General features: G+C 46.1%; 1 protein-coding gene across 3 annotated transcripts in view; it reads left to right on the plus strand.

Annotated features, from left to right (window-relative positions):
- Window positions 1-24,602, plus strand: part of C8H1orf21 (chromosome 8 C1orf21 homolog) — a 233,337-nt gene that overhangs the window by 193,958 nt on the left and 14,777 nt on the right. For 2 of the 3 annotated variants that reach the window (XM_030572238.1, XM_030572239.1), the window contains exons 5-6: window positions 14,577-14,637; window positions 18,940-19,089. In XM_030572238.1, the coding sequence (XP_030428098.1) occupies window positions 14,577-14,637; window positions 18,940-19,074 (196 nt within the window). In that variant the 3' untranslated portion in view covers window positions 19,075-19,089. Of the gene's footprint in view, window positions 1-14,576; window positions 14,638-18,939; window positions 19,090-24,602 lie in introns of those variants that run through there. The other variant, XM_030572240.1, reaches the window with a different exon arrangement.

A 24,602-nucleotide genomic window follows, 5' to 3' on the forward strand; every position in this document is an offset into this window, starting at 1 on the left:
TCTGACAACCGATGCATCATCCCTGGGTTGAGGGGCCCACCTAGGGCACCTACATACCCAGGACCTCTGGTCATCCCAAGAGCTGTCACTCCACATAAATGTCCGGGAGTTGAGGGCAGTCCGCCTCGCCTGCCAGGCATTCCAACAACACCTGCACAGCCGTTGTGTTTCTGTATTCACGGACAACAAAACGGCCATGTACTACATCAACAAACAAGGGGGAACTCGCTCGTCTCCCCTATGTCAGGAAGCCATTCGACTCTGGGACTTCTGCATAGCCCAGTCAATAGATCTGGTGGCATCCTTCCTTCCAGGGGTCAGGAATGCACTGGCGGTGTCATAAACAGATAGCTAAGGGTTAATGTCTCTTTCACCTGAAACACCTGACCAGAGAACCAATCAGGAAACCGGATTTTTTCAACTTTGGGTGGAGGGAAGTGGGTGTCTGAGTCTTTTGTCTGTCTGCCTGTTTCCTCTGAGCTTTGGAGAAGTAGTTCTATTTTCTAGTCTTCTGTTTCTAAGTGTAAGGACAAAGAGATCAGATAGTAAGTTCTATGGTTTCTTTTCTTTGGTATTTGCATGAATGTAAGTGCTGGAGGGCTTTGATTTGTATTCTTTTTGAATAAGGCTGTTTATTCAATATTCTTTTAAGCAATTGACCCTGTGTTGTATCATCTTAATACAGAGAGAGCATTTGTATTTTTTCTTTCTTTTTTTATATAAAGCTTTCTTTTAAGACCTGTTGGAGTTTTTCTTTACTTCAGGGAAATTGAGTCTGTACTCACCAGGGAATTGGTGGGAGGAAGAAATCAAGGGGAGAGCTGTGTGTTGGATTGCTAGCCTGATTTTGCATTTCCTCTGGGTGAAGAGGAAAGTGCTTTTGTTCCAGGATTGGGAACGGAGAGGGGGACTCACTCTGCGTAGTTTCACAGAGCTTGTGTCTGTGTATCTCTCCAGGAGCACCTGGAGGGGGGAAGGGAATCAGGATTATTTCCCTTTGTTGTGAGACTCAAGGGATTTGGGTCTTGTGGTCCCCAGGGAAGGTTTTTCAGGGGGACCAGAGTGCCCCAAAACACTCTAATTTTTTGGGTGGTGGCAGCAGGTACCAGGTCCAAGCTGGTAACTAAGCTTGGAGGTTTTCATGCTAACCCCCAAATTTTGGACGCTAAGGTCCAGAATCTGGGAATAAGGTTATGTCATGGTGGCAGTGGCGGGAGATAGACAGAATCCAGAAGCCAGTAGGAATATTATATTTTTCTTTTCTCTGCTAAGGGCTTTTTAGCAGAGAGAAACAGTTTGGTTTTAAAAGGGAACCAGAGAGAATTTTTTTTTTCTGCTCTCTCTAGCAGTTTGTGGTTTGCATGTTAAGCGAGAAGACTGTTAAGGGTCTTTTGTCATGCAATAGCACTCCCATTGAGAGTCATACCAGCACTCTATATGCATGCAAATAAAGTGGTTTTTCTGGTTTCCCTTCATTGAACATTAGCTAGAGAGAGAAAGGGAAAAAAGCACTGTTGCTAGGCAGACTTCAGGAGGCAACAAAGCCTGCAGTTCAAAAGAGAAACACCGGAGGGCACCCCAACACAAGAAAACAGGAACCATGTCTACCAGGACAAAAATGGAGGCCGAAGACCAATTAAAAGAAGCTGAACACAGGCGACAACTGGAAATAAAACAAAAAGAGATGGAGATAAAAGAAAAGGAAGAAAGCATCAAACTGGCAGCCTTCCAAAGAGAACAGGCAGCCCAAGAGGCAGCACACAAAAGAAAACTAGAAGAAGATGAGTTGGCCCACAGAAGGAAGCAAGAAGAAGAAGAGTTGGCCCACCGCCGAGAAATGGAAAAGCACCAAAAAGAAATGGAAAAACAACAAAAAGAAATGGAAAAACAACAAAAAAAGAATGAAGAGAAGGAAAAACAGAGAAAACATGAACTGGAGATGGCAAAAGCTGGGCTGCATGTGCCAGCCAACCCTAACAACCCGGCGCCAATTATTGCTCCACAGCACAGGAAATTTCCCACCTACAAGGCAGGTGATGACACCGAGGCCTTCTTGGAAAATTTTGAAAGAGCCTGTCTTGGGTACAGCATCCCCGAAGACCAGTACATGGTAGAATTAAGGCCACACCTCAGTGGACCTTTAGCAGAGGTGGCAGCTGAAATGCCCAAGCCGCAAATGAATGACTATAAACTTTTTCAAACCAAGGCCAGATACAGGATGGGGATAACCCCAGATCATGCCCGTCGGCGCTTCAGAACCCAAAAATGGAAACCAGAGGTGTCATTTCCCAAACACGCCTACTACATTGCAAAAAACTATGAGGCCTGGTTAACAGGAAACAACATTCAAACCTTGGAAGAAGTGAACCTCCTCATACAAATGGAGCAGTTCTTGGATGGTGTTCCTGAAGACATCACACGGTACATACAAGATAGAAATCCCAAAACTATCGCTGAGGCGGGGGAGATTGGAGCCAAATGGATGGAACTGGCAGAAAGCAAAAAAGCTACTGTCAAGGGGAACGATTACCCCAGGGGGCACACAGACCATAAACCCTACAACCGAGGACAGCCAAAGACCCTCCATACCACCCAAGTAAAGCCACAGATACCCTACTCTTCAACCTCACCAGTCTCCAGTAACTCACCTCGGCCCAGTGACCCATCAGATGGAAGATGCTTTAAGTGTAATGAACCGGGACATATCAAGGCCAACTGTCCCAAGAACACCATGCGAGTGCAATTCATTACACCACCATCACACCAAAGATCCCCAGGCCCGGATGCCTCTCAAATACCCTTGGAGCGAAGGGAAAATTTGAGAGTGGGCGGAAAGAAGGTTACTGCGTGGAGAGACACGGGGGCACAAGTCTCAGCTATCCACCAATCCTTCGTTGACCCCAAATTCATTAACCCAAAGGCCAAAGTTACAATTTACCCCTTCATGTCACAAGCTGTAGACTTGCCTACAGCTCAACTGCCTGTCCAGTACAAAGGCTGGTCAGGAATGTGGACTTTTGCAGTCTATGACAATTATCCTATCCCCATGCTACTGGGGGAAGACTTGGCCAACCAGGTGAGGCGGGCCAAGAGAGTGGGAATGGTTACCCGTAGCCAAACCAGGCAAGCTTCCAGACCCATTCCTGTTCCTGAGTCGTCCACAGAAGCCCCGTCTGTGTTACCAGAGACCCAGACACAGGCAGTGGACCCGGATTCCATGCCTACCACTGAAACAGCCACAGCATCTCCAGTCCCAGGCCCGGAACTGGAACAACAACCAGCACCAGCAAGTGCAACCACATCTTCAAACTCAACGCCAGAGGGCGCCAGCAAGCCAGAACTGGCAGAAGCAAAAGACAGCCATACCCAAAAGGCTCAGCCAGAGCCTGAAATACCCTCAGGTGCACCAGCGGAGAGCGGTTCACCAGCAACGGAAACAACCCCATCACCTACATCGCTTCCAGAGGGACCAAGCCCAAGTCCACAGTCTGAGGAAGAACTGGTGTCCCCAGACTCAAGGGAACAGTTCCAGACTGAGCAGGAAGCAGATGACAGCCTTCAGAAAGCTTGGGCGGCGGCACGGAGCACCCCACCGCCTCTCAGCTCTTCTAATCGATCCCGGTTTGTTATAGACCAAGGACTTTTATACAAGGAAATTCTTTCTGGTGGACACCGGAAAGAATGGCAGCCGCAAAAACAGTTGGTGGTTCCAACTAAGTACCGGGGGAAGCTCTTAAGCTTAGCCCATGATCATCCCAGTGGCCATGCTGGGGTGAACCGAACCAAGGACCGGTTGGGGAAGTCCTTCCACTGGGAGGGGATGGGCAAGGACGTTGCCAAGTATGTCCGGTCTTGTGAGGTATGCCAAAGAGTGGGAAAGCCTCAAGACCAGGTCAAGGCCCCTCTCCAGCCACTCCCCATAATTGAGGTCCCATTTCAGCGAGTAGCTGTGGATATTCTGGGCCCTTTCCCAAAAAAGACGCCCAGAGGAAAGCAGTACGTACTGACTTTAGTGGACTTTGCTACCCGATGGCCAGAAGCAGTAGCTCTAGGCAACACCAGGGCTAACACTGTGTGCCTGGCCCTAACAGACATCTTTGCCAGGGTAGGTTGGCCCTCTGACATCCTTACAGATTCAGGGTCTAATTTCCTGGCAGGGACCATGGAAAAACTGTGGGAAACTCATGGGGTGAATCACTTGGTTGCCACCCCGTACCACCATCAAACCAAAGGCCTGGTGGAAAGGTTCAATGGAACTTTGGGGGCCATGATAAGAAAATTCATCAACGAATTCGCCAATAATTGGGACCTAGTGTTGCAGCAGTTGCTGTTTGCCTACAGGGCTGTACCACATCCCAGTTTAGGGTTTTCACCATTTGAACTTGTGTATGGTCACGAGGTTAAGGGGCCATTACAGTTGGTGAAGCAGCAATGGGAGGGGTTTACGCCTTCTCCAGGAACTAACATTCTGGACTTTGTAAGCAACCTACAAAGCACCCTCCGACACTCTTTAGCCCTTGCTAAAGAGAACCTAAAGGATGCTCAAGAAGAGCAAAAGGCCTGGTATGACAGACATGCCAGAGAACGTTCCTTCAAGGTAGGAGACCAGGTTATGGTCTTGAAGGCGCAACAGGCCCATAAGATGGAAGCATCATGGGAAGGGCCATTCACGGTCCAAGAGCGCCTGGGAGCTGTAAACTACCTCATAGCATTTCCCAATTCCTCACTAAAGCCTAAAGTGTACCATGTTAATTCTCTCAAGCCTTTCTATTCCAGAGACTTACAGGTTTGTCAGTTTACAGTCCAGGGAGATGATGCTGAGTGGCCTGACGGTGTCTACTACGACGGAAAAAAAGACGGTGGCGTGGAAGAGGTGAACCTCTCAACCACCCTGGAACGTCTGCAGCGGCAACAAATCAAGGAGCTGTGCACTAGCTTCGCCCCATTGTTCTCAGCCACCCCAGGACGGACTGAACGGGCATACCACTCCATTGATACAGGTAATGCTCACCCAATCAGAACCCCACCCTACCGAGTGTCTCCTCATGCCCAAGCTGCTATAGAACGGGAGATCCAGAACATGCTACAGATGGGTATAATCCGCTCATCTACCAGTGCATGGGCATCTCCAGTGGTTCTGGTACCCAAACCAGATGGGGAAATACGCTTCTGCGTGGACTACCGTGAGCTAAATGCGGTAACTCGTCCGGACAACTATCCAATGCCACGCACTGATGAGCTATTGGAAAAGTTGGGACGTGCCCAGTTCATCTCTACAATAGACTTAACCAAAGGGTACTGGCAAGTACCGCTAAATGAACCTGCCAAGGAGAGGTCAGCATTCGTCACCCATGCGGGGGTGTATGAATTCAATGTCCTTCCTTTCGGCCTTCGAAATGCACCCGCCACCTTCCAGAGGCTGGTAGACGGTCTACTAGCTGGACTGGGAGAATTTGCAGTTGCCTACCTCGATGATGTGGCCATTTTTTCAGACTCCTGGCCCGAACACCTACTACACCTGGAAAAGGTCTTTGAGCGCATCAGGCAGGCAGGACTAACTGTTAAGGCCAAAAAGTGTCAAATAGGCCAAAACAGAGTGACTTACCTGGGGCACCAGGTGGGTCGAGGAACCATAAACCCCCTACAGGCCAAAGTGGATGCTATCCAAAAGTGGCCTGTCCCACGGTCCAAAAAGCAAGTCCAATCCTTCTTAGGCTTGGCCGGATACTACAGGCGATTTGTACCACACTACAGCCAAATCGCTGCCCCATTGACCGACCTGACCAAAAAGACCCAGCCAAATGCAGTTAAGTGGACTGATGAGTGTCAAAAGGCCTTTACCCAACTTAAGGCAACACTCATGTCTGACCCTGTGCTCAGGGCCCCGGACTTTGACAAGCCATTCCTAGTAACCACGGATGCATCTGAGCGTGGTATAGGAGCAGTACTCATGCAGGAAGCAACAGATCACAACTTCCATCCTGTCGTGTTTCTCAGCAAGAAACTGTCTGAGAGGGAAAGTCACTGGTCAGTCAGTGAAAAGGAATGCTATGCCATTGTGTACGCCCTGGAAAAGCTACGCCCATATGTTTGGGGACGGCGGTTCCAACTACAAACTGACCATGCTGCACTAAAGTGGCTTCATACTGCCAAGGGGAACAACAAGAAACTTCTTCGGTGGAGTTTAGCTCTCCAAGATTTTGATTTTGAAATTCAACACATCACAGGAGCTTCTAACAAAGTTGCTGATGCACTCTCCCGTGAGAGTTTCCCAGAGTCCAGTAGTTAAAAAGTGTTCTTAAAATGTAAAAGTCTGTTAGTTATATACTTAGTAGTATATGTAAAGGTGCATGTGTTGTATTAATCTGTTTATTTTCAAGTTCTAGAAGGAAATTGCCGCCAGTGAGCTTCCCCACTGTCTGCAATTTGGGGGGCGTGTCATAAACAGATAGCTAAGGGTTAATGTCTCTTTCACCTGAAACACCTGACCAGAGAACCAATCAGGAAACCGGATTTTTTCAACTTTGGGTGGAGGGAAGTGGGTGTCTGAGTCTTTTGTCTGTCTGCCTGTTTCCTCTGAGCTTTGGAGAAGTAGTTCTATTTTCTAGTCTTCTGTTTCTAAGTGTAAGGACAAAGAGATCAGATAGTAAGTTCTATGGTTTCTTTTCTTTGGTATTTGCATGAATGTAAGTGCTGGAGGGCTTTGATTTGTATTCTTTTTGAATAAGGCTGTTTATTCAATATTCTTTTAAGCAATTGACCCTGTGTTGTATCATCTTAATACAGAGAGAGCATTTGTATTTTTTCTTTCTTTTTTTATATAAAGCTTTCTTTTAAGACCTGTTGGAGTTTTTCTTTACTTCAGGGAAATTGAGTCTGTACTCACCAGGGAATTGGTGGGAGGAAGAAATCAAGGGGAGAGCTGTGTGTTGGATTGCTAGCCTGATTTTGCATTTCCTCTGGGTGAAGAGGAAAGTGCTTTTGTTCCAGGATTGGGAACGGAGAGGGGGACTCACTCTGCGTAGTTTCACAGAGCTTGTGTCTGTGTATCTCTCCAGGAGCACCTGGAGGGGGGAAGGGAATCAGGATTATTTCCCTTTGTTGTGAGACTCAAGGGATTTGGGTCTTGTGGTCCCCAGGGAAGGTTTTTCAGGGGGACCAGAGTGCCCCAAAACACTCTAATTTTTTGGGTGGTGGCAGCAGGTACCAGGTCCAAGCTGGTAACTAAGCTTGGAGGTTTTCATGCTAACCCCCAAATTTTGGACGCTAAGGTCCAGAATCTGGGAATAAGGTTATGTCAGGCGGACAGACTCAGTCGATCCTTCCTATGCCACGAATGGTCGATCAGACCGGATGTCATCCATTCCCTCTTCCAGAAGTGGGGATTTCCCTGCATAGACCTATTCGCGACCAGGTCCAACAGGAAGTGCCAGGAGTTTTGCTCCTTTCAGGGTCTCTCTCCTGGGTCGATCACGGACCCATTCCTCCTGCCATGGACCCACCACCTGTTGTATGCCTTCCCTCCGTTTCCTCTGGTGCACAAAGTCCTGTTGAAACTACGCAGGGACAAAGCGCGTCTAATCCTGATCGCACCTGCGTGGCCCAGACAGCATTGGTTCACTGCTTTGCTGGATCTGTCTGTGGACCCTCCAATCTCCCTTCCTCTCCACCCGGACCTGATCACACAGGATCATGGCAGGCTCGGTCACCCGGACCTATGACCCCTCCACCTCACGGTGTGGCTCCTGCATGGCTGAACGTGGCAGAGTTGAGCTGCTCCGCACCAGTTCAGCATATCCTCCTTAGCAGCAGGAAGCCTTCCACCCACTCAACGTACACGGCCAAGTGGAAGCGCTTCTCTTGCTGGTGTGCTACTCACGGTGTAACCCCCTCAGAGGCTCCGATTCCCACGGTCCTAGACTACCTCTGGTACCTTAAGCAGCAAGGCCTAGCGACGTCCTTCTTAAAGGTACACTTAGCGGCCATATCTGCCTTCCGACCAGGGGAAGGTGGCCGCTCCGTATTCTCCCACCCCTTAGTCGCTAGATTCGTTAAAGGTCTGGAGCGCCTCTACCCCCCCGTATGCCGCCCTGCTCCTACCTGGGATCTTAATTTGGTCCTAAACAGACTCACGCTTCCACCATTTGAGCCACTGGCGACCTGCTTTCTCCTGACGGCCTTCCTGGTGGCCATTACATCGGCCAGACGGGTCTCCGAGCTGAGAGCTCTCACAGTGGACCCGCCTTACACCATTTTCCATAAAGACAAGGTACATCTGCGACCCCACCCGGTGTTCCTCCCTAAGGTTGTGTCTGCCTTCCATACCAACCAGGACATCTTCCTCCCGGTCTTCTTCCCAAAGCCCAACTCCTCTCGGAGGGAGCAGCAGCTACACTCCTTAGATGTACGCAGAGCACTCGCTTTCTACATCAAGCGAACAAGGCCGTTCAGAAAGTCTCCTCAGCTGTTTGTGGCGGTCGCAGAACGGATGAGGGGTCTACCAATCTCCTCTCAGAGGATTTCCTCACGGGTGACTGCATGTATTCGCGCATGCTACGATCTAGCTCGTGTCCCGTCTGGCCACCTCACGGCACATTCCACGAGAGTTCAGTCGTCGTCGGCAGCCTTCCTGGCGCACGTGCCTATCCAGGAGATATGCCGTGCAGCGACCTGGTCATCGGTCCACACGTTCACCGCACACTATGCATTAATCCAGCAATCAAGAGATGATGCGGCTTTCGGCGTAGCAGTCCTAAACACCGCCACACCTCACTCCGACTCCACCGCCTAGGTAAGGCTTGGGAATCACCTAACTGGAATGGATATGAGCAAGCACTTGAAGAAGAAAAGACGGTTACTCACCTTTGTAACTGTTGTTCTTCGAGATGTGTTGCTCATATCCATTCCAAACCCACCCTCCTTCCCCACTGTCGGAGTAGCCGGCAAGAAGGAACTGAAGGGTGGCCGGGTCGGCTGGGGTATATATTGGGCGCCATGGCGGCGCCACTCCAGTGGGCACCCAGCTGACCCGTCAGGGTTGCTAGGGTAAAAGTTTCTCCGACGAACGTGCACGCGGCGCGCACACACCTAACTGGAATAGATATGAGCAACACATCTCGAAGAACAACAGTTACAAAGGTGAGTAACTGTCTTTTCTCTTGCTATTTCCTTTTGAAATCACTCAGTATTAAACACAGCACTGCCATGCCCATATTCATAGATTCATAGATTCTAGGACTGGAAGGGACCTCAAGAAGTCAAGTCCAGTCCCCTGCCCTCATAGCAGGACCACATACTGTCTAGACCATCCCTGATAGACATTTATCTAACCTACTCTTAAATATCTCCAGAGACGGAGATTCCATAACCTCCCTAGGCAATCCATTCCAGTGTTTAACCACCCTGACAGTTAGGAACTTTTTCCTAATGTCCAACCTAAACTGCCCTTGCTGCAGTTTAAGCCCATTCCTTCTTGTTCTATCCTTAGAGGCTAAGATGAACAAGTTTTCTCCCTCCACCCTTATGACACCATATTTACCTCTTGTGACAGTACTAGTGTCAGTATTAATTACTTGTTTCATATCTCAATCACCATTACATTTTAATCACCAACTGAATTGAAAATAAGAGATTTCATGGTAGCATAGATTTGGTACTTAATAGTGAAATGATAAAGCAGTGTTGTTGCATTCTAAGCAATAAAGGAGACACTGTTCTTTACTAGAGATAAGAGCCCTAAAGGCACATTATAAACTTAAACTTACTGCATTCAAAATACATTGTGCAAATTGTCACATCATATAACTTTAAAGAGAGTCCTTGAAATATAGGGCAGCTTTTTCTGTTTTTAAGTCTAGAAATCAGAAAGAAATTCATTTGGGTGAGAGGGACAGTTTGTACCCTTCAACAAGGCAGTAAGTACTGCAGTATTTTACTTCACTCAAAGCATGTTCATGGATGTAAAGACACGCTTCGGTACAGAAACACAATGTAGCTCTTCCTCTGTGGCTGCCACTGCTAGCTGTGTGACTATCAGATTGGGTTAAAGGGAAAAAATTACTTTAGTCAGCCATCTGTTCAGCTGCATCTGAGGCAGGAAGAGATTAACGATTTATTTTCTATATAATTTGGTTGATCCGCAGGAGTTTTAAAAGTTCCTACAGAAACCAGATTTAACAAAAGAAATGCACCTAGATAAAATGGTAGACAAATTCTGTTGTCTTTCTACAAAAATAAATATACTGTTATCTCATAGACTCATAGACTTTAGGGTCAGAAGGGACCAATATGATCATCTAGTCTGACCTCCTGCACAAAGCAGGCCACAGAATCCTACCCATCCACTTCTATAACAAACTCCTAACCTATGTCTGAGTTACTGAAGTCTTCAAATTGTGGTTGGAAGACCTCAAGCTGCAGAGAATCCACCAGCAAGTGACGTATGCCCCATGCTGCAGAGGAAGGCGAAAAACGTCCAGGGCCTTTGCAATCTGCCCCAGAGGAAAATTCCTTCCTGACCCCAAATATGGCGATCAGCTAAACCCTGAGCATGTGGGCAAGACTCACCAGCCAGCACTCAGGAAAGAATTCTCTGCAGTAACTCAGATCCCATCCCATCTAACACCCCATCACAGACCACTGGGCATACTTACCTGCTGATAATCAAAGATCAGTTGCCAAAATTAAGCTGTCCCATCATACCATCCCTTCCATAAACTTATCAAGCTTAGTCTTAAAGCCAGATATGTCTTTTGCCCCTACTACTCCTCTTGGAAGGCTGTTCCAGAACTTGACTTCTCTAATGGTTAGAAACCTTTGTCTAATTTCAAGTCTAAACTTCCTAATGTCCAGTTTATACCCATTTGTTCTTGTGTCTACATTGGTACTAAGCTTAAATAATTCCTCTCCCTCCCTAATATTAATCCCTCTGATATGTTTATAAAGAGCAAGCATATCCCCCCTCAACCTTCTTTTGGTTAGGCTAAACAAGCCAAGCTCTTTGAGTCTCCTTTCATAAGACAGGTTTTCCATTCCTTGGATCATCCTAGTAGCCCGTCTCTGAACCTGTTCCAGTTTGAATTCATCCTTAAACATGGGAGACTAGAACTGCACACAGTATTCCAGATGAGGTCTCACCAGTGCCTTATGTAACGGTACTAACACCTCCTTACCTGTAAAACCTGCGCTATTTATCCAACATGACCTGATCCTGCCAATGCTTACTCACTGACTGGAATTACTTACAGAAGTATTTCCACTGAATTCATGTTCACATTTACACAAACACCTTTGCAGGTCTGGGTACCAACTTACCAGCTAATCACTTGTTAAATATCAGTTTTTTATTTTTGTATTTTTTAATTTAGAGATTTAGAAGCAGAAATAAAGCCTTAAAATACCCAATTTTGGATTACAATTGGGTGTTGTTGGTATATTGGATGGAGAGGGCTATTACACTTGAATATTCAAAAATAGTTAAATATTTTTTGTAAAATGTTGTTTGTTTAAAAAAAAAAAAGCCGAACATTGGACCAAATGTTATAAATTGAGCATAAATTGAGGATTTTTTAAAATTATTTGTTGAATTAAGTGTACAAGTACAATCATGGAGATTCCTACTACATCTAGCAGAATTTGGATTTTACAAATCACAGCCCAGATCTTGCAAAGACTTACTCAGATAATTATCTTCTACATATATGATTAATCCTATTAAGTAATTGGAACTACTCACGTGCATAAATCTCAGGATGGGGACTTTAGGAAGTATAATGAATGAAATAATCTATTTTGTACTATTGTATCTAGCCATGGAATCCAGATTTTTGTAAAACATTTTTTCTCCCTGTATCAACTCATTCTTAACTGGTGGCACACTATGAAACTTTATAAAATGCATACACATCAAGATAGTTTCAGATTTCTCTTGCTGTCTAACACACAAAATATCACAAGAAAGAGGATTATTCAGACATTTCTGTTTGTCAAAAGCATTTTCTTGAAGAGGAATACCCCAGAGTACCATCTTAGATCCTTGGATAGTTTTCATTCTCTTCCAGTAGTTCATTCACTCTTTGTTTTATATATTCCCAGTATTATTGTAATTTTACACAATTCCAAACAGTATCTATTAAGTCAGCATTTTCTGTATTGCATCTCCAACATGATGCCAATTTTACTGCCAAGTTATGCACTTCTGAAGATAACGGTTTATTACAGTGACAGTTTATACAGACTTTTAATGATAGAAGTATTCTAATAAACTATTTTGAATGATCTTTTTACCCACATAGCAGTAGATAATTTTTTTCCTGTAATTAAATAGTCTTCCTGAAAATTACATCTTCGGTAGGCCCTGAAAGTCTCTTCTTATTGTGTTGGAAGCTGGCACTTTGAGGGCTGTGGAGACAGATGTGAATTTCAAATGCTCTTTCCTCCTAAGAAAATGTAGTATGATAACTAGTCTGTCATGGGTATTTGCTCATTCTGGTTGTCTCTGTCATACTTTGCATGTCATTTGGGTTATCTGCTGGAGCTAAATTGCTACATTATCTTATAAATTATGTATCAGAGTTATGTTTCTGTCCACACCAACACAGTGTGTGTGCTGTATCTCAAATGGAGAAATTAGTTTGTGATCTATATATGCCCTTACTGAAAACTAGTTGGGAATGTGGTAAGCCTAATAGTGTTAGAAAGCAGATATGAAGTAATGACATGAACAAACTGTTTTCTTTGGTTCTAAAATGTCAATCTTATTCACTCTTTTTAATCCACTCTTCAAAATTCTTTCTTGCTTAATAAATTGACCTAGATTGTAATTTAACTTCCAGCTTCCCTCTAAGAACTTCTCATTGGGTATAACTACACTCGAAACTTCAAAGCGCTGCGCTTTGAAGTGTGAGTGTAGTCGCAGCGCCAGCGCTGGGAGAGAGGTCTCCCAGTGCTGCACGTACTCCACATCCTCATGGGGTTTAGCTTGCAGTGCTAGGAGCCGCGCTACCAACGCTGTGGCACTGTTTACACTGGCGCTTTACAGCGCTGTTTCTTGCAGCGCTCAGGGAGGTGTTTTTTTCACACCCCTGAGCAAGAAAGTTGCAGCGCTGTAAAGCGCCAGTGTAGCCATGGCCTTTGAAACATGAGCAGAGCGCTGTGTATGCTCATCGTGATAGCAGTTACAGCATACGTGCATGGTTTTGTTAGACCATGTCATTGGGCATTTGAGTGGGGTATTAACTTGTTACAGCTCAAAGGATCATACTGAAAAAGTCAAACCTCAGGACAATCTGGGAGTTGAATTTAACAAGCTGGATCAACTTTTCATATTTGTTAAATAGTGGCATTATCAAACTGCAGTTTCTCTTTAACTGTCTGACAGCATTGTTAAGATCTGCACCCCTCTTCCATTTCTCACTCTTCCTTTATGCTTTGTTCAGTGCCTGGCATTCCTGCCCTATCCTAATGTTCCAGACACCCCACCAGACCCTCTTTTCATTCAAATTCCACCTGAAAACTCACTTTCCTGTGAGCTCCGCAAATAGGCTTACCCACGTCACTAAAAATGCTCTCATCACCCAATACTTTATTGTTGTTTTTTTTAAAAGACCCCTCTAAGCACCATCCTCTGAACGTCCCTGTCCTTTTTTGGGTCTGACCTTTCTGTATTTTCAGATTGTAAGCTCCCCTTGGGGCAAGGCCAGTCTCTTGTCTTTTGTGTCTTGTTCCATACAAGCATGCTGTCAGCGCTTTACAGATAACTAATAATAGTATTTTCCAGTGCTGCACACTAATGCAAAACACAGTTTCACTAAAACATGAGCCTCCTGGTGCCGCAGAGTTAATGGAAGTAAATGATCTGAGTGTCTGAGAGCAGTGAAACTCCTGTCTGGGGATAAAAAAAAGAAGGTTGTGCAACAGATTCTCAACTATTTAACTGGAGCTTGACTGTGGTAAGACTGTGCTCTACAAAAGGACCTTTCAGGGTAAGGTTATAAAATGGGCTTTAGTTTCACATTGTAGGCCTCTGATTGGTGTGATGGTGCACTCTACAATCTTAGAAGTCTTCAGTTTCTACACAGAGGGGTCTGTCAGTACTTGGCTAGCTCAGCCTCCGCCTGTGGAGTATGTAGCTGAATATTAAGTTCCTGCAGTCTGTCTGACAAAAAGAAAAGATGCTGAAGTTCAGTCTCCTCTTAATATGCACACAATTCCTAATAGCATTAATGGGAGTAACATGCATACATTCTGCCAAATCCGCCAGTCCTAATATGGGCAAAACTTTGTCAGTTAATGGGAGTTCAGCCTGTCTAAAGAACTCTCACTGACTCAGTACCTTGCACGACTGGGCCCTTAGACCGCTTCTGACAGAATCCTGTACAGCCTCGGAGTGGGGAGCTTTCCAGTGTTACATATGACATTTGATGTTATTGTCATTGTTGGCATAAGCACAAAGTACCTCTTTCCAAGTGGTAATCCAGAGTCTGAGATTGGCTCTCTAAATAATTTTGGAATACTGTATTAATTTGAAAACAGATAAATCTGTGCCTACATAGACACTCTTCCGTCATGTCTTTCAGCATGCACATCTCTGAAAGCCAACAGGAATTCTTCAGAATGCTAGATGAGAAAATTGAAAAGGTAAGAATCAAATAAATAAATGTTTTTGTGTGATAACTACAGAGAGTACAATAGATGACTGACATGCAGGTATCCTAGCCACATGAAAGGAGGAATTCAGCCACAGTATATTTAATATTCCATGCTTTACCAGTTCTAGACGATATGTCAGTTTCAACTTGAAGCAGCCACTTGTTGGCATAAACCATTATGGGAGTTAGTTGTCTCAATGATGCTTTTGTGTGCAGGAGAGATGAGAAAAGGGTAGGGCAAGAGGTTACAGAGTGAGAACAGTTTGGGAAGGAAACCTAATTTTGGAAAAGTATCCAAACCAATCATGAATGGCAAATTAAAGTTAGCCCAAGCATTAAGGGAGAGCATGGATCAATTAATAAACAGAATAGCAAAGCAGGTTTTTATACCTCTTATAATTTTTATACTCTCTAGTATTGAAGTTTTGTTTCATCTTTTTTTTTCGGGGGGAGGGTGTTGAAATTTAATCCTACTGTCAGAATTAACAACTGCCATTTAAAGATCTTTCTTGAAATAATGATAATGGTCTCATTTTATTTATTGACAAGCCTTTTCAAATTGACCAGCCTTGCAAAAAGCCATGAATACAGACTTCAGTTATAAGCATCTCTGCAACAGACCTTCACGGAATAGAGATAACACTAGAGATTTTTCAGAACAGTGTAGGAGATTTAGGCACATTGATCCTGCTAGCCTGTTTTGCAAATCTCAAAGAATATTTTTATAGCAACTTTCATTTGTGAATCTCAGAGCACTTTACACACCTTTATTAACAAAACCTCACCGCATCGCTGTAATGTATTATTACCAGTGGGAAACCGAGGCATTAGAAGCTAAATGACTTATGCAGGACATCTAGCAAGTCAGTGACAAGTTCAGGAGCCAGGACGCAGAAGTCCTCTTTCCGTTTCCCCTACTATAATCACTAGCTGATACTCTCTCATGAATTCAGCAAAGAGTCCTGTGGCACCTTATAGACTAACAGACGTTTTGGAGCATGAGCTTTCGTGGGTGAATACCCTCTTCGTCAGATGCATGTAGTGGAAATTTCCAGGGGCAGGTATATATATGCAAGCAAGAAGCAGGGTAGAGGTAACGAGGTTAGTTCAATCAGGGAGGATGAGGCCCTCTTCTAGAAGCTGAGGTGTGAAAACCAAGGGAGGAGAAACTGGTTTTGTAGTTGGCAAGCCATTCATAGTCTTTGTTTAATCCTGAGCTGATGGTGTCAAATTTGCAGATGAACTGAAGCTCAGCAGTTTCTCTTTGAAGTCTGGTCCTGACGTTTTTTTGCTGCAGGATGGCCACCTTAAGATCTGCTATAGTGTGGCCAGGGAGGTTGAAGTGTTCTCCTACAGGTTTTTGTATATTGCCATTCCTAATATCTGATTTGTGTCCATTTATCTTTTTCCGTAGAGACTGTCCAGTTTGGCCGATGTACATAGCAGAGGGGCATTGCTGGCATATGATGGTGTATATTACATTGGTAGCCGTGCAGGTGAATCAACCGGTGATGGTGTGTCTGATCTGGTTAGGTCTTGTGATGGTGTCGCTGGTGTAGATAGGTGGGCAGAGTTGGCATCAAGGTTTGTTGCATGGATTGGTTCCTGAGTTAGAGTTACTATGGTGCAGTGTGCAGTTTCTGGTGAGAATATGCTTCAGGTTGTCAGGTTGTCTGTGGGCCTGAAAGTATTCTTTGAGTTGGAGATGGCGAAAGTAGGCTTCCAGATTGCCGCAGTCTAAACTCCTACCTGCCACATGGGGCCACAACCGTGGTATCCCTAACCCACCCAGCAATATCATCAATCTATCCAACCATACACTCAGCCCAGAAGAAAAGTCTGTCCTATCTCGGGGACTCTTTCTGCCCTGCCACCCCCACTAACATGATACAGTCTGCGGCGATCTGGAAGCCTACTTTCTCCGTCTCCGACTCAAAGAATACTTTCAGGATAACACTGAACAGCCCACTGATACACAGTTACCCTCCCACGAATAGTACAAGAAGAAAAACTCCACATGGACTCCTCCTGAGGGTCGAAATGACAGTCTGGACCTATACATAGAATGCTTCCGCCGACATGCACGGGCAGAAATTGTGGAAAAACGACGTCACTTGCCTCATAACCTAAGTCGTGCAGAACGCAATGCCATCCACAGCCTCAGAAACCACCCTGACATTATAAACAAAGAGGCTGATAAAGGAGGTGCTGTTGTCATCATGAATAGGTCTGACTACCAAAAGGAGGCTGCCAGACAACTCTCCAATACCAAATTCTACAGGCCACTTCCCTCAGATCCCACTGAGGAATACACTAAGAAACTGCACCGTCTACTCAGGACACTCCCTACACTAACACTGGAACAAATCAACATACCCTTAGAGCCCCGATCAGGGTCATTCTATCTACTACCCAAGATCCACAAACTCGGAAATCCTGGACATCCCGTCATCTCGGGCATTGGCACTCTCACTGAAAGATTGTCTGGATATGTGGACTCTCTACTCAGACCCTATGCCACCAGCATTCCCAGCTATCTCCGTGACACTACTGATTTCCTGAAGAAGCTACAATGCATTGGTGACCTTCCAGATAACACCATCCTAGCCACCATGGATGTAGACTCCCTACACAAACATCCCACACACACATAGAATACAAGCTGTCAGGAACAGTATCCCTGATGATGCCACAGCACAACTGGTTGCTGAGCTCTGTGCTTTTATCCTCACACACAACTATTTCAAATTTGATGACAATATATACCTCTAGATCAGTGGCACCACTATGGGCACCCGCATGGCCCCACAATATGCCAGCATTTTTATGGCTGACCTGGAACAATGCTTCCTCAGCTCTCGTCCACTCACGCCCCTTCTCCACCTATGCTACATTGATGATATCTTCATCATCTGGACCCATGGGAAGGAGACTCTGGAAAAATTCCACTATGATTTCAACAGCTTCCACCCTACCATCAACCTCAGCCTGGACCAAACTACACGGGAGGACCACTTCCTAGACACCACAGTGCAAATAAGTGATGGTCACATTAATACTACCCTATACTGAAAACCTGCCGACCGCTATGCCTCCCTTCATGCCTCCAGCTTCCATCCTGATCCATTGTCTACAGCCAAGCACTGAGATACAACCGCATCTGCTCTAACCCCTCAGACAGAGACCAACATCTACAGAATCTCCACCAAGCATTCTCAAAACTATAATACCCACACAAGGAAATAAGGAAACAGATCAGCAGAGCCAGACGTGTACCCAGAAGCCTCCTATTGCAAGACAAACTCAAGAAAGAAACCAACAGGACTCCACTGGCCATCACATACAGTCCCCAGCTAAAACCTCTCCAACGCATCATCAGGGATCTACAACCCATCTTGGACAATGATCCCACACTTTCACAGGCCTTGGGTGGCAGGCCAGTCCTCGCCCACAGACAACCTGCCAACCTGAAGCATATTCTCACCAGTAACTGCATACTGCACCATAGTAACTCTAACTCAGGAACCAATCCATGCAACAAACCTCGATGCCAACTCTGTCCACGTATCTACACCAGCGACACCATCACAGGACCTAACCAGATCAGCCACACTATCACCGGTTGATTCACCTGCACGTCCACCAATGTAATATACGCCATCATATGCCAGCAATGCCCTTCTGCTATGTACATTGGCCAAACTGGACAGTCTCTACGGAAAGGGTAAATGGACACAAATCAGATATTAGGAATGGCAATATACAAAAACCTGTAGGAGAACACTTCAACCTCCCTGGCCACACAATAGCAGATCTTAAGGTAGCCATCCTGCAGCAAAAAAACTTCAGGACCAGACTTCAAAGTTCTGAGCTTCAGAGCTTCAGTTCATCTGCAAATTTGACACCATCAGCTCAGGATTAAACAAAGACTGTGAATGGCTTGCCAACTACAAAACCAGTTTCTCCTCCCTTGGTTTTCACACCTCAGCTTCTACAAGAGGGCCTCATCCTCCCTGATTGAACTAACCTCGTTATCTCTAGCCTGCTTCTTGCTTGCATATATATACCTGCCCCTGGAAATTTCCATTACATGCATCCGACGAAGTGGGTATTCACCCACGAAAGCTCATGCTCCAAAATGTCTGTTAGTCTATAAGGTGCCACAGGACTCTTTGCTGCTTTTACAGATCCAGACTAACACGGCTACCACTCTGATACTCCCTCATGAATGTGCATTTTAGGCTTAATTTGGGATGAGGTGCATCATATAACGTAATCTTTCTATTTTCAGAAGCCAGCTGAAACAGAATTAAGTATACTTAAATATTGCGGTGATGAGATAGAGAATGAGAGGGTATTGAATACAGCTCTACAGACACCAGTTTTTGCTCTGCAACTTTTCATATATGGAAAACAGATTCTGTGAGTTTTTACAAGAACTGGCATATTGGTTGATTGTGAGCTTCTGCCATTTCTGCCAATGATCACAGTACTTTTGAAAACTGGCAGCATGCCTCACTAAGCAAATCACATATTTGTCTCAGGCAACTAAAGTGTTCTTTATTCCATGAAAAATCACATTTTATTTTGGTGAAAGGGAAAATTTAGAGGAGCTGCAAGTATTTCACTCTGTGACACCAACAAATAGACATTACTATGTATTAAAGAGCATTTTTTAAATACCTGGAGCTGAATTGTTAATTTGGAAGGGGAAAAAATGTTTGCCCTTGAGAGAAGCAACATAAGGTATTTCAGCTGAGTAGAATTCACTCTGTGCTCCCTTTACGCCAAATGATTCCACAGTGACAATTCTACATCTTTTTAATTTAGTTGGAGGATTATTTCCCTAAATGTAATAATCCAGCCTGAAGTCTCTCTCTTTATTCTTCTGGTTTGGGAGGATGACAGGTAAAGTGTTAGACCAGAAAAGGTGCAATGTTTGTGACTGGACTGTTTGGCAGAAGAGTTCTCTGAACAAAGAAGTGTTTATAGGTTCATTATAAGAGCTTTCCCATCTCAGTACTCTACTGTTTTCTGAATATTTAATCAAACAAGGAGCATGGTTTTATTTTAATCTGTGACATACCCTATCAAGGACTGAAAAATAAACTGTCATGTTCATCCACATTGCAGCTGCTTCTAGTCCTGATAAGCATGTTGACCTAATAAATATTTAACACTTATTGCTTGCAGTTTATCATCCTTCATAATATTAAAATGAGTCAGTTAAACAATAGCTACTGTAGTAAAGGACATTTTAAAAGGTGTATCTTCCCTAAAGAGTGAACTCATTCCAATGAGTTTGTCTGTGGTGTGGGTTCATATTGTCCTTCATTTTCTGGATGAAAATTCACCAGACAAAGAACTAGGAAGGAGGTTGACTCCTTGTTCTCACTGATGGGCAGAATCACATTCTCATACGTTTATGGCTGTCTTCAGTGCCCCTGATTGTAATTTATTATCCCAAAGGCCAGGAAATCATTTATAGGAACAAAAGTTACAATTGTATCTGGTAAAACTGAATAAAGAAGATTCTCTCTTGCTTTTCAAACCAGTGACAACTCAAGAAGACTGGCAGGGATTACTGTACAGCAGAATCCTATATTTGTGGTGTTTGAGGGGTTTGTTTGTTTGAGGAAATGCTCTCTCCATTTTTACTCTTCTTTAAAAGATTTTTTTCTTTAGTAAATATTTATCAGAAATGTAGTTTTCTAAGTATCTGCCAACAAAGCAAAATGGATGGGAAAATAAGATATTATTTGATTTTTTGTATGTAACACTTTCTGTCCATTTTAAAGGAAAATACAGGACAATAATAAAACATGCAATTAAAAGGAACTGAAAAATGTTATAAATCTGATTTCAGAAATACTGAGTGAACTACTTGACTTTGTTTGAAGTGGACTGACATGCCACCAAATTGAGCTGGGAGGAGGCACTGGGATTAGGACTCAGACCAGACCCAGACAACACCAGAAAAAGATTATGTCCATGTCAAAGTCCTGATGTGTCCAGGGCTTTATTGTCTGACTGTACCGAAAGAAGGCCAGGGAACATTTGACATGGGTTTAATCAGGCCGCAAGTTTATTATTAGATGTCTGGGACTATCCTGCAGATAAAAGTGTACAGTGGAGGTAACCCCATGTTTATTCCATAATTATCTGGGGGCTTTTACCAGCTCCCCCTCTTTTTCCATTCAGGTTCCCCGCTCCCCCATAGGAGGGTTATGGTGGGCTATAATAATGGGGGTTGGCTCCCTGCTATACCAATCATAGGAGTCCCCAACCACCGTGACCCCCTCCCTTCACTCCTTTACTGAACACCTATTTTTAAGTCCTTTTCCAAGCTATTTATCTGGTCACTGTTCCCCGTTCCCGGCCAATAGGAGCTGCTGGGGGCAGTGCCTGAAGCAACAGCCACACACACCCCTGCGCCCCTCCTTCCCCAGGTTCCGTCGGTTCCCGGAGCAGCGCGGGGGCAGGGCGGGCAGGCAGGGAACCTGCCCTGCGCCCGGTGCACGTTGGGCCTGAGCCGCTCTAGGTAAATGCTGGGGGAGTGGGGGTTGGGGGTGGGGGGTCGCGAGGAGCGTGCGGGCTGCAGGAAATAACCCTGTGGGCAGCCTGCTCCGTGCAAAAGGAAGGGTTAAGGCACAGGGCAACCACGCTGACTTTCTCAGTAGTTGTAACTGCCCCCCGCCATAAAGCGCACAGTTCGCTTCATTTAGCCAGCCAGCTAGCTAAATCTCTTCCCTCGCCCCACCGCTTAAAGGTGCAGGGTGGTCAATCTGGTTACAAAATGCAGTGAAGGTTCCGTCTCCACTACAAAACAGAACTGTGTTGAAACCGAGTCATGACGTAACTGCATCCACAGACACACTTGTATTTGTAGTGGAGATAGGGATGGAGACTGGCATTATCTAAAGCTGGTATATCGAAGCTATAAAGTGAATAATTTTAAATAAGATAATACGTCTGAATTTAAATTTAAACCCCTAAGGCTGTTAATCAGTTAGTGCTGTTGAGTAAGTAACCCAGACATTATAATGTGAACACTATGGAGAATGGAGAAAGTTAGACGTATTTTAAACTGATTGGAGAAAGAAAAAAAGATGACAACTGAATGGGTAGGAAGACTGGTTAAAATAGTAATGCTGCAATCCAAACATGAAATTACAAGAACAAGAACTGATGTTTTAGCAGTTGAAAATATTAAGTATTTATCGGTCCTTGAGATCAAATAAACGATAGTGATATAACTTAGAGAACTAGTATAAGATGGAATGAGGGAAGTCAGTGTCATAAAAAAATAATGCCCAAGATCTGGCGGAACACTAGGACAGTAGAGCTATACTTAGTACTGGGACAGTAGAGCTGAATTAACTTCCATAAAATGTGACCCAAGGGTAGAACACAGAATGTCATTCCCAACTGAGAGAGTTTCTGTCAGAACTTATTGTAAAAAAAAAAAACCATTGTGAGGCATCCAGATGGAGACATCTGGTATTTTTCTTTGAGTATCTGTCTTTGGTAGAAGACTGAAAAGGAATAATAGAAATGGATATCAGCATAATTATGATGATGAAAACCGTATGACTCAGAACACCCAAGGAGTAAGTAAATATAAAATGAAGAAAGCTAAGACCCAGTACTGAATTCTGAATTATATCAACACATTAGAGCATAACATGAAAAGCCTGAGCCATTTGTTGTGGCTGCATCCTGGGTCTCATTAGGTTCAGTGCAAGTTTTTCCAGTAACTTCAGTGGCATCAGAATTTGGTTCTTGATTCAGAAAAAAACGAAAGGCATAAAATGGGAATCAAATAAGCATTAAGCCATGTGGAAAATTCAGGATGATCAGCACTGAAGTAGTGTTGAATGGTCCATAGTATTGGAAACAGTTTAACTGCCAAAAGATCACTAAGCAATTCTAGTGGTGCTTTTTTAGTAGAGCAGCAGCTTATACCCAGAATGAAAAAGGTCCCTCAGCTCATGCAGTAGAAGTTAATTTTAAATATTTAGTAAATAGAGTTCTTCTTGGAGTGATTGCTCACATCCATTCCAGTTAGGTGTGCGCGCCGTGCGTGCACGTTCATCGGAAACTTTTTTACCCTAGCAACTCCAGTGGGCCGGCAGGTCGCCCCCTGGAGTGGTGCCGCCATGGCGCCCAATATATATCCCTGCCGGCCCGCCCGCTCCTCAGTTCCTTCTTACCGCCATGTCGGTCGTTGGAACTGTGGAGCGCGGCATAGCTGTCCTCCACGTCCCTAGCTCTCCTAGTTCTCTATCGTTTATCTATCGTTCATCTCTAGTCCATTATAGTTGTTAATTAGTTGGTTAAGTAGATAGTTAAGTTAAATAGTTGTTAAGTAGTTCTTCGCCGGGGGCTTAGCCCTTCCCGGCACCCGGCGCCAGGCTCATGCCTGTTTCGCCGGGCTTCAAACAGTGTGCAGCCTGCAAGAAGCCCATGCCTACCAGCGATCCCCACGAAGCGTGCCTGAAGTGCCTCGGGGAATCGCACAGATCTGACAAGTGCCGCATCTGTAAGGCTTTTAAGCCAAGGACAAAGAAGGAGAGGGATCAAAGGCTCCGGACTCTCCTCATGGAGGCGGCACTTGACCCGACGGCTTCGCAGGCCGTGATCTTGGCGCCGGCACCGGATCGCACCGGCACAGAGAAGACTCCCCGGCACCGACCCTCTCCGGCACCGGAGTCAGAACCAAGGCCGTTGAAGTCCAATACTCCGGCCAGGCAGACCCGGCTAGAGCGCCCGGCCTCGACATCGGCCGCGGCGCCGCCGGCACCGTCGACTCCGGGCCCAGCGGGTCCGTCGAGTCCGGTACCGCCGAGCTCCCCCATGAGATCTGGGGTTGAGATAATGGTCCCATCCACACCGGAGACCTTCGCCTCGGCTCGGGACCTCATAGCCCTGACTGAGCCCACTCGGCTGCCACCCCCGGTACCTCTGGTGCGGGTTGTGTCCAGAGGCAAGCCCATGATGTCGGCACCGCCCAGAAGATCTCGTTCACGATCCAGGTCCCGACGTCTTGGGCGCTCCAGGTCCGGCCGCCGCTCGCAGTCCCGGCACCGCTCCCCTCAGCGGTACCGGTCGCACTCGCGGCACCGGTCGACATCGAGACGATCGCGGTCAGGTTCCAGTCACCGAGACCAGCACCGCGATTCCAGGAGCAGGTCCCGACGCTACTCGCCGCACCGGTCGACCTCCCGGCACCGAGCCGGTGGCAGGTCCCGGTCTCGGTCGACCTCCCGGCACCGAGCCGGTGGCAGGTCTCGGTCAACCTCCCAGCACCGAGCCGGTGGCAGGTCCCGGCACCGAAGCGGCGCCCGGTACCGATCAGGATCCTGGCACCGCGACAGAACCCGGTCCCGGTCCCGATCCCGGCACCGATATGACTCCCGGCACCGGTCCCCGGCACCGAGACGATCCTCCGTGCCGGCCCGCGCAGACCCTTACCATCCAGGGTCGGCCCCTCCATGGCCCTCTAGACAGCCGTCCGTATCCTCCCAGACGGACAGCGGGTATGCGCTGGGCACCGACCGGCAGACGGCGCTGTTCGGTGATCCGCCGCTGCAGGACCAAGGCCCACAACAGTGGGGATTCTGGACACCCTGGGCATACCATCAAGCCCAGGGCCCCCAGCAGCTCCCTGCTAGGCCGGCGACTGCGGAGCGTAGGGCTCCTGAAGCCTCGTTGTCTCGCCCCCCTCCCTCCCCGGAAGGGGAGGAAGGGTCCAAGCAGCAAGACTCCGCTGTGGCTCCTGAGGCAGAGGCGAGGCCTGAGGAAGACCCTCAGTTAGACACTCTCGTGCCTGGGGTCTCATCATCCTCCTCCCCGGATGAGGCGGTGGCGGGTACCTCCTCCAACAGTCCCCCCCCGCTGGATCTCAGGGCGCACCAAGACCTCCTCAGGCGATTGGCTCAAAATCTGAGTCTG

This window comes from Gopherus evgoodei, chromosome 8 (genome assembly GCF_007399415.2).
Source record: "Gopherus evgoodei ecotype Sinaloan lineage chromosome 8, rGopEvg1_v1.p, whole genome shotgun sequence".
Classification (NCBI taxonomy): domain Eukaryota; kingdom Metazoa; phylum Chordata; order Testudines; family Testudinidae; genus Gopherus; species Gopherus evgoodei.